Here is a 10,861-nt window from a genome sequence, read left to right on the forward strand (position 1 = left end):
AATGTAAAACAGTAATTATTTCCATAAAAGTGCGTGAGAAGCTTCATTACAAGAATGTAAACATCAGAAGGCTTAGAAGAACTTAGAAGAACAGTGTGACAAGTAACAGTACCAAGCATATCCAAAGCCAAGATTTCTGTGGTGCAAAAAACAGTTGGGGCGTTGAGCTGAAACTGGCCATCCCTCTATGTGAAAGCTAAATGAGGACTGATGGGAGGGAGGTAATCGTACAGCTAAGTTTCAATCCTTTGTGATTATTTTTTATATTTTGTGTGTCTTATGGAGCAGTCAGCATAGGAGGGCTTGATGTAAGGTGTTGGAGTCTGTGAGAGCAGGTTATAGTATTTGCAGACAACCCCCGGCGAGGGGAGAAAATGATACATCTGACTCCATCTTATCAGAAGGCTAATTAATTACTTTATTATACTATATTATTCTATATTATATTACACTATATTACATTACATCTCAACTGAATCTGCCAAGCACTCAACTGCACTCCACTGCACAGCGGACTCGTGACTGTCAGCCAGCAGTCCCAACGCACACACACACGCCTGGCCCTGACAGGCCAAGGAAACAGAACACCATCACTTTGGGTAAGCAATCTCCATATTGCATCCTGCTTTGGCACACACACAGGCACAGCAAATGAGATAAGAATCGTTTTGATCATTCTCTGAGGTTCAGCGAAGGTGGATCCCGGGGATATTCTTGGGAAGGTTGCCTTGCTCTTGGCTGTGAGGAGCAGCGTGGCCGCAGCGCGTGTGTGTCCCGCAGGGCGTGGAGCGCATCGAGGAGCCGGGGCTGCGCAGCCTGCGCACGGCGCGCCGCCTGCAGCCGGGCATGGTGCTCACCATCGAGCCGGGCATCTACTTCATCGAGCACCTCCTGGAACAGGCCCTGCGCGACCCTGCCCAGGCCTGCTTCATCAACGGCGACGTCCTGCAGCGCTTTAGGGGATTCGGTGGGGTGAGTGATTCTTAGCAGATGTTTTCATTAATTGGCTTCCTTTTTGTTTGTCCTTACTGTGTATCTGAGGAGAAGTCTTTTGGGACTTCTTACAACTCCTGAAAGTCCTAAAAACTTTTGGGTGTTGTAAAGTACTGCACATAGGGCTGTTCCTTGAAGCAGCACCTTGAGTCATTCAGACCATTTGACTCTGCAGACAAACCGGGGGGTTTTATTCTAATTTTTTTATGTGGTTCTTTACTAGTGATTAATGATAGACCCATATTTTCCCATTGACTGAAATATCCTCTGCCAGCACAATACAGTGGCTTGCCAGGTAAGTGTTTTGTCTAATGTGTGAAACATGTATGCTATGAAATATGAGACTGAGTTCTGTAGTCCAGAGTTGGCTTCCTTGGCAGCAGCACCGTCCAGTGCTTCCTGTGGGGCAGAAGAGCCTGATGCAGTTCAAGTCGGGGAGGCAGTAGATGAAAACAGCAATAATTGCTCTTAGGGGATTATTGACAGAATGGCATGAAACTTGTGCCTTGGGGGAGCCTTCCCTGTTTTCCAGAAGAAGGCTGATGGGGTTCCAGAGCCCCTGTGCTCAGTGTGGCAGGCTCAGGCAGCAGTGTGCACAGGAGGACTGGCCACGGGAGGTAGAGGTGATCTGGGCAATCATTCCATGCAGCAGCTGCCAGGCAAGTGGAGGGGCCTTGGTTGTGCATGCTGTCCAGGGCACGTTTCCCATTCAAAGCCACCGCCCTCGCAGAGCATTCAGCAGTTGCAGTGCTTCCAGTGGGCTTTTATTTCAGCAGGGCAAGCATTTGTAGGGTGCCACATTGTTCCTGCACAGAGGAGATAGAGCAGGCAGCTGCCGTGCCCCATCCTCCCCGCGGCTCCTCTGCCAAGTCTCAATGCAGCGAGCAGGCACTGGCTGTGGCAGTGAGTTTCTGGTAGAAAAAGTCACTCCTTAGGAATTGTCTACTGCTGCCATTGGCTGATTTATCACTGTACCCCAGCCTTGAGAGGGTGGTTACTGTAGCACTTTGGTCTGAGCTGCCTTAGAACCACCAGCCCTGACAGAAAAGTTGTGTGTGCTATCCCCAGTCATGTGAGCCAGCCGGGCTCGAGGGCAGCCACCCATGGTGTGGGTGCAGCCTTGTTAAGAGACACAGGACTTTACCCTTGCTGATATTTAATTCACTGCTGGGGTCTGCGACATTATCTGTCTCTGTGTTGTTTCTTCATCAAGATTTGCCAGCCAGACAGCTGAGGTACTGGTGAACAAAAGGCAGCTAATTCTGCATTTTCTAACCGTGAGCACATTCTGTGTGTCAACACACACTGAAATGTATTTGAAAAGAAAGAACACTGTGATGTGCTTGTGTAGCCTGACACTGCAGTGGAAACAGGTTTAACTGTCTTCATTTTCCATGTAAACACACTCTGTGGGAGTTTTTCAGCAATTGAATTGATTCCTGGTGGGCTTTGCCTGAAATTGCTCAGCAAAGCCCACATTTTTCCCAAAAGGCTGTGAATGCCCACTCCATTTCTGCAGCCTGAGGTGTGCCTGTGGCTCACCTTCTGCCTGTGGTTGCACAGAACAGAGCGACAGCCTGGGGTCCCTACCTTGGGAATAAGTTGCTGGATCAGGCACTTTTGTTCCAGAGATTTCAAGCAAACTTTGTTCCCTCATTTTTGTTTAGCTTCCTGTAATGATGACTTGTAAGGAGTGCTAGCCAACAAACTTTGCTAAAAGAAGGGGCAGCCCAAAAACGATTGAGCAAAAATCTAAATCTCTGATCCCCCTGTGAACAATACATTTTACTTAGAGAGAAAAAAATAATAATACACACATACCCTGAGCCAGATGTTGTCACTTGATTTTGTCCAGGAGAAGAATGAAAATAAAATCTAAGACTGGAATAGATCTGAATATTTCTGAATTCTTCACAAAAGCTGAATTATAGAGCAATCAAAATAAGTTTTTCCATCTTTACCATTCTGACTTGATTCTGCATGAAAAGAAGATGCAATTTGTGCTGTGTAGAGTGCTCAGTTATGAACAAAATGTTTCATTCTAGTTTATCCAGAATGAGTGAGTATTTCTCACAAAAGCATGCCAGAAAACTTTCTTTCTATGGGATTAAAAGAGATTTTGTAAAGCCCAATTTTTTACTGACAAATATTAATAGTACAGGGGCTAATATTGGTGTCAATTGTAGCTGAAGAGTTTTCACTACAGCCAGTGCAATCTTCCTTTAAGTGTAAAAGTAAAACACATTCTACAAAAGGAAGTAAGTTGTTCATTTCTCTCTGCAGAGCTCAGCACTAATTACAATGTTCTTAATTTGGTTTAGTGTAATTCACTTCAAAAATGAACCAACATTCACTGAAGTAACACCACTGGAATTCTAAGTAAGCTTGTCCGCAGAGGGAATTTGTGGATTTCTCATAAATTCACCTTGAATTCACGTCTTTTTTGGGCTTTCAGTATTTTTCTTGACTGTGACAAGTCTGTGCATTGAGAAGCAAAGCTCTTGTAGTGTGCCAGAAAGGGCAAGCCTAGGGCCATTTACTGTGTTTGTGCTGGCTGGAGTTAGCCATGAGGGGATTGTGGGAGCTGCAGGAGCAGGGAAGAAGAGGCAGCGTGAGGTGTCCATGCACTGCTGGGGCAGGTCCATCACCAGGCCACCTTCCTGCACACCTCAGACACAGGCACAGCCTTTGGGGCTGTCCCTGCTGCTCAGGGACCTCCTAACTGGGGCTTTCTACCTCTGCTGGGTCAAGGACAGATCCCTGCAGGGTGAAGCAAGCAGTGCCCAGGGGATGTTGCCTGTCTGAAGCCCTACACTCCTTACTTGACAGCTGTCGAGTTCAGTCCTTCACAAACTTCCTTGGCCAATTTTGGGACGTTTCAGTCACATGTACTTCAGTTCTCCATCTGCAAAACCAAGGTCCAGTTTACCGAGGTCATAACTCCTGTGGGACAAGGGCTGCTGCTGGATGCTGGCACAGTGCCTGGCCCAGGGCACCTTTGCTCTGCCTGGACTCTGCCCCACATGCTCCTGAATAAACACAGATGTGCAAATACAGGGATGTGCATACAGTTGTACGTATTGCTCAGGAAAAGCAGCTGAATCCTCGGGGAAGGGGAAATGCTGACTCCAAATGCTGCCCTTTAGGGTTTGACATTTCCATTCTTCATAAGCTGATTACTGATTCATGCAGTTCATATGATGTTTTCTCAAAGACACAGTAAAGCCATTCAGTCTTTTTTTTGGCCTTACACATTCAGTCTCTGTTCAGGCTTTCTTTTCCCTAGGATTTGTAGAACTAGCGCTAGACTTAATATCGGAAAACTATGCAACTTAGAGAAAACGCTGAAAGACAGATGGGTGCTAAATGCATTACTTTCTTTCATTTACATATTTTTCTCATTTAAAAATTAAACAGATTTACAAAGCCCAGGAACTTGAAGATCCGCTAATATTACAATGTGTTTCAAAACAGTAGTACCTCCCTTACTCAGAATAAATGCTAAACCAAATAAAGAGCAAGATATATAACTGCTTCTACCTTTGGTTCAGAGAGTCATAAAGTTGTCTCTGTCCTGATTTTTATTTTTCAGAAGATTAGGCTCTGTTTCTGAGTTTATGGTGAATTTGTATTGTGAAATGAAATTGTTTACTAAGTAATAAACGTTATGCTCATCTACTTTTAACATTGCTTATTGTATCACAGTAATAGTGCTACACTATTACTGTGATACAATAAGCATTTCTTCAAAAGTTTTCCTAGGAAATAGCATCTTCAAATAGCATTTCCTAGGAAATAGCATCTTCAAATAGCATTTCTTCAAAAGTTTTCCTAGGAAAGCACAATACACATACTTAACTTGCTTTAAAAGTTCTCCTAAGGGAAGTGATAGGTGTAAGCAACCTAAAAACTAGTGCTAGGTGCTTATAAACCCTTTTCTCTTGTCTAATTAACATAATTAGGTTAAAGTAAGACCAGCTGTTTCTAACCTGTATTTAGCTTGTAGTTTAATGCTTCTTTTTGAGCCTGGATGAAGGGAGGCACCTGAGGCTTTTTTTCCATCTGTATCAGTTAATCTAATAAAATACATGGCCTCACCCTACTAATATTGATCGTCTTCTATAAAAATGTGAACATTTAAATGTGGACATTTAAAATAAAGGTTCTCTTGACATGAGGGCTTGGTTGTGAATGAAACCTGCTTGTGCCAAGAAGACTACAGCATGGGATGAGATTCCCTGAGCACAGAGCCTACGGGCCTCTACAGCAAACACCTTGGCACAGCCACTGTGTGGAAGGGCAGGAGAGTGCCTTCCCCAGCCCTGCAGCCTGGGTTTGATGCAGCAGCTCTGTTTTCTACCCAGTCCCTCTGAGCAGAAGTCAAACTCTGGTCAGGATAAGTTTGCTCTGTTAAAGATTACTGGGAAGTCGATGGCTGATTGAAATAAGTTCCCTTGGCTGCACACAGCTGCCTGTGTAGGACAGCAGCTGTAGGAACAGACCCCCGGCTCCTCCAGTCAGGCGTGTGCTGGTCTGCTTTGGATGGTCCCACGTGCGGCCATGTCCTGTCATCGTTTCCAGGCAACTGTCCCACTCTAAGGTCTTGCAGCGATAGTGTTGCTGCTTTCCACAGCCATAATCAAACAAATGATCAATAGATTTTTTAAAAAACGGGGACATTTCATCAGTTGCCTTTTTTTGACATCTGGGATCTGTCATCTTGCAAATCTGGATTGTTCAACTGGCCAAAAGAGTTTCTTGATTGTCAAAAGCCTTGTATCTATATTATCATCCAAAAGAAATTAGTAAAATTTTCAACCCTGTTTCCCTTGGAAGGTAACACAGGAAGCTCTGGGGAGCATGACTGTATTAGTAAGTCAGGACAAAGTGCGAGGCTGTACAGAGCTGACAGCAGCCCTGGTATTTAACTCCTGTGCTGTCCTTGGCTGTGCCCCCAGGCCCTGCTTTGGGACAGAGTTGGGACCATTGAGTGGAGCCACATGATGGCCTGTTGCTGGTGTTAGGCAGTTGTGCAATCAGGTCTAGCTAGACAGATCATGCCACTACCCTTGATAAGAAAAAGGCATTTTTGGAGCAGTCCTGGCATTCCTGGCCACTGCATCTTTACAGGAGTGGTCTTTTTAAGTCTGCCATTTCACACCAAAAAAGTGAAGCATCCCCTAGGATTTTGCAGAGCACCCTGAAAGCTGGGGGTGCAGTGAGCCTCACACTTCAGTGCCCAACTCCAAACCACTCTGTAGCCCCGAAACAAGCAGTACCAATGAACAAAGAGCCTGCAAACAGGGACAGCTCTGGGAGCAAGTTTCATAACCACGGTCCCCCTCTGGGAAAGGCAGTCCCAAACCAGTGAGCCTTGCCAGAGAGATCCAGCATCTTTTGTCCATTTGGACAGAAGACAAGACCAAATGACAGGCTCTCCTGTGGAGAAAGTTTTGCAGGTCCTCTGAAGCTGCTTCTTGCTGCTGCTGAGTTTAAACTCAGGGTGAAGCATGGAGGGTGTGAAGGAAAAGGGAAAATGAAACCATTTCCTTCCCCTTGAGAGCCTATTCCTCTGCACTGATGTTGCTTTTAGACAAAGGAAAAATTACACATTGAAAATGGAAAATCTGACTCCTCTCTTGTGGCAAGCATCCATTTCAGGTGAGATTCATCCAGTAGAGGAAGGATTAGATTCTGGGGAAAGAAGTGGCATGTTCCTAGGGAGTGGTGGGTGGTCCACGGGACCAGTGGTTCTGTGTGCCTCCATCCACATCCCAAAGACCATTTGGAGGTGTGGATGCTGAGCAGGCTGATGTGGCAGTACTGGCTCTCCCACTTTCCACAGCAGATCACAGCTGTGCTGTGACACGGATTGTGTGATCCCCTAACAACTGTATGATCTCCTAACAATGCTTCTCCTTTACAAGGAGTCACAGGGCATGGCACTCATCCTCCTCCATCTGGTTACTCTCAGTTCCCTGCCTTTGGCAGCTCCAGCCCCTGTGTGCTCTCCTCATTCAGGATGTCTCACTTCTCCACCAGAATCTCCCTACCTGGGCTCCTTAGCCAGTCCCAGCTCTCTTTGTCCACTATTTGTCAGTCCTGTCTCACCTCACTGTATCTATCTTCCTTTCCCTGCTCCTTGCATGACTCTTACCTGCTTCCCAGCTCCTTCCCCGTCCTGATTTTCTCTTGTGGCCTAGATAGAGAACAGTAGACAGACACCTTGCCCCAGTTCTTCTTCCCCACTGTAGTCTAGCTTTCATCTGCTCTGCTTTGAAGTCAGTCCATCCTCCCAAAGAGTGCAGAGGTATTGTGAAGTCATGAAGCACTGAACTGGAAAGCACAAGCCACTTTTCTTGGTTTTTTGCTAATCAAGAGGTTGAATTGTGGCTGATACATCCCTGTAGCTGGGGAATTTCAGCTCAAGCAGGGGGAGGTTTGTGGAGCTGGCGGTGCTTGGGAAAAGGCTCTCTCTGTAGGCAGAGTCAGTTCTAGCTTTGTCTGGCCTTCCTTCTCTTCTCAGACCTACTTTTGCACTGACATTTTTACTTTCCACATCATCACTTTGTCCAGCTCCATTTACACTGGCTGGGCTTGCCAGTGTGATGCTTTGGCTTTTGCCACCTTGCCAGGTCTGTCCCTGGATGCTGGCACTCCTGCAGGGTTTGCCTGGTGCCGTCAGGTTTTTGGCAGGGACTGGTCCACCCAGGGAGGCTCTGCCCTGGCCCAAGACACATCAGGACAGGCACATGGTAGGATTTGCCTTTGGATGCAGTGGGGACCGCCTGCTGAATCCTTGGGTTATGTTTTGCTCAGCAGTGAAATTTGAAGCAGTGAATCAAAAAGCCCATCCTGATAAATTCTGTTCAAGCACAGAGTCATTGCACGTGTTGCTGATCTCTTCTGCAGCAAGGCACCAGCCTTTCAGGCACACTGAGCATACAGAGCCTCGCAGCTTTCAAATTTACAGCTGTCCAAAACAAATGTGTAAACTCAATGGAGTTTGTTTATTTAATTCTGCTTTATAATACACTTAACTTGATACCAAGTAAAAGAAATAATCTGGCAAAGACATCATTAAACAGTTTAATAAGGACTGGATGACTCATTTTGTTTGAACAAATGGATTATTTTGCAATCAGAAGTACAAATGTTAACCAGCTTTATTTTTAGTTGAAAATGTCAAGAGGTCAGAAACAATTAAAGCAATTGTAAGGTGGGAGTACCCAGGGTTTGTGTTCTTTTGGATTTGCACCTTACTAAAATTGCTTTTATTGCAGCTTAGCGACTTAGCAACATTTTTCTGATAAGATAATGAGAATGACTGTGTAGGCACATTTACTGGTAAGAAGAGATTAGAGACAAACAGAAATGGAGCACACTTTTCATTTTAATAGCAAGAGTTCAAAAACTGAGAGGGTCTGCTTTTTCCTTCCATGATTTGAAATGTAGTGATTGTATTTTAAAAGAAACGTCTGACCTGCTTAGGACTTTCTCATCAGCTCAAAATTCAATGTTTGCAATATCAGCCACAACCTATTTAATGTTCAAAGTTTCACTTTGAACTTTTATTGTGTTTAGAGAAAAGTTTTAAGTGCAAAGAGAAGCTACCTGAATTTCAGCTCAGAAACAGGACAGCTCTGAGAGCAGACATGGGCATCAGGAGGCACTGTCCCTAGCAAGGCATGTGCTAAGAAGTCTGGAGGCAAATCCAGGGAAGAATGTTCTTTTTACTGCTCCTGCTGTCAGGGGGTTGAGATTTACTGGCCCTGTAGAGTGACACAGCATGAACTCACTGCTGCAGCACCTTGCTCAGGCTGTCCTTGAGGTACCCACTGCAGCAGAGGCACCCCACCCCGGGGGTCACCACCAAGCTTCTGTGATCCCAGGAGGGTGCCAGGGGCCAGTGGCCCACGGGCAATTGGAGCCTGCAGAGCCCCGTGCCAAGGTGCTGGTGGTGACGATTCCGTGCTTGCGGTGTGATGCTCTGCCCGGGCTGCAGCAGCACCTTGTGCCCTCCCTGCTGCTGCTGCTGCTGCTGCCTGAGGTGCTCCTGATGCCCATGTGAACACCTTGGTGACCGTGTGCTCCCTGTGCAGGTGCGGATCGAGGACGACATCGTGGTGACAGCCACCGGCATGGAGCTGCTCACCTGTGTCCCACGGACTGTGGAAGAAATTGAGGCTTTCATGGCAGAAGGCCAGAGCAGTGCCAAATCATTTGGCTGCCTCTCCAGCCAGAAGCAGTAAACTTCAGGATGATACTTACTGCCTCAGCTAATCAGTCATCATTCTGATTTAATGCTGCAGCATATAAAATAAAATGCATCCAATTCTTAATAGCAAGAGAGGCAGGCAGGCTATTAGCTGGAAAAATTCATGCATTAAAAATGAAGGTAGAAGGCCCAGGTAACTCAACTGCTGCTTGCAATCAGCAGATTACGTGACCAAGTGGCAGCCAAATAACCCTGCTGCCTTATCAGTGGGGCTTATACTTCTGTCAGATCTCAACTCACATGTGTCTTGCAATTAAATCTGAATTTTGATGATTGGGACTCGAAAACACCAAATGGATTATCTGAAAGCTATGAGCAATTGTAACACTCTTAAGTCCTTTTTTAAACTTCTTCACAAGTACTGTGAAAAACAGAAATAAAAATCAGTTGTTCTCAGTGGACATAATGACATTTTTCTTATGGATCTGTATCCATGCACTAAGCAGAATCAAATTTTTATTAAAATTCACCTTGGCATCATTTGTGTTCACAACTTCGTGGTCATTTAACTTTTCTGCTCCAGTTCCTGCTTCTTTATTTGACCCTACTACCAATTTGTGCTCTGCAAACTTTGACCCTTCTCCAGCCAGAGTTTTCTGCTCTGGATAGTGGCTGTACTGATCCTTCAAACACATCCCCATGCTCATTAGATTCATGTTCATCTATTTGTTCCTTAAAAACACAGATTGCTGGGGTGTTCATGACCCTTAAAAGTTGAAAGAAATGAATATCTTTGCTGCAGGGCTCATTCAGCAGCATATGCTGTGCAGCATGATAAGAGTTATTTTTAACTGTTCAGTGTTAGTTCAGAATGAAATAATGTAAATCTTATTTGGATACCTTACAAACATATTGATATTGGTCACAAAATTATTTTCCACTCATGCAAGATTTAAATTATCAAGAGAAGCTTTTCTTTACTGTAGGTATTCATCAGCTTGCAGGATAATAAATACATTTCTTGCATCATAAAATAGCACTAGGTGCTGGTAACTATACAAAACCAGCCATTTTCACTTTCTCACTCTACATACACATCAAAACTCCTGTTCAATATTCGGATTCCGTTGCAGTTTGACTGCAGAGCCACTTCAGAACATCTCTCTGCTGTGTCGGGGGGAGCTGAAGCCACAGCAGAGCATCAGGGCCTTTCTGGGTCTCACTCTCTTGTCCCACTGAAGGGATAGCTGAGCTGATACCTCAGCACCTCGGCGTGAGCAGCTCAGCTCTGTTGCTCACACCAGGGATGCACTGCGAGCTCCCTGTCTCATCTGGGGGGCACAGCACAGCATGGGCTTGGGTGCTGTCAGAAACCACTGCCACTGCCTTGGTGCCTGCCCCCAGCACTGGATTTAGGCCTGAAATCATTTCCTCAAAAATCCTCATGTGCATTGCTCTGGGAGAGCTCCTTTTGCTAAGCTGGCTGGTCTGTGTGACAAGAACTGCCCTTTATTCCCAACAGCCTGGTGATCCATTGCTGTGTAGGAAACTTCACGTGGGAGACCAAAGAAACAATCCAGAGGACTTCATTCATGTCACTCAATTAATAAATAAGCCTATTTACATTTTTTAGACGTTTCTTGACATTGG

The 10,861-nt window shown here is 45.4% G+C and overlaps 1 protein-coding gene across 2 annotated transcripts in view; it reads left to right on the forward strand.

The window, feature by feature from the left end:
* Positions 1-9,751, forward strand: part of PEPD (peptidase D) — a 151,168-nt gene extending 141,417 nt beyond the window's left edge. For both annotated transcript variants that reach the window (XM_038147846.1, XM_038147845.1), the window contains 2 exons: positions 781-972; positions 9,096-9,751. In XM_038147846.1, coding sequence (XP_038003774.1) covers positions 781-972; positions 9,096-9,245 — 342 coding nt within the window. In that variant the 3' untranslated portion in view covers positions 9,246-9,751. The remainder of the gene's footprint in view (positions 1-780; positions 973-9,095) is intronic.
* The last annotated feature ends 1,110 nt before the right edge of the window (positions 9,752-10,861 follow it).

Source organism: Motacilla alba, chromosome 11 (genome assembly GCF_015832195.1).
Source record: "Motacilla alba alba isolate MOTALB_02 chromosome 11, Motacilla_alba_V1.0_pri, whole genome shotgun sequence".
Classification (NCBI taxonomy): Eukaryota; Metazoa; Chordata; class Aves; order Passeriformes; family Motacillidae; genus Motacilla; species Motacilla alba.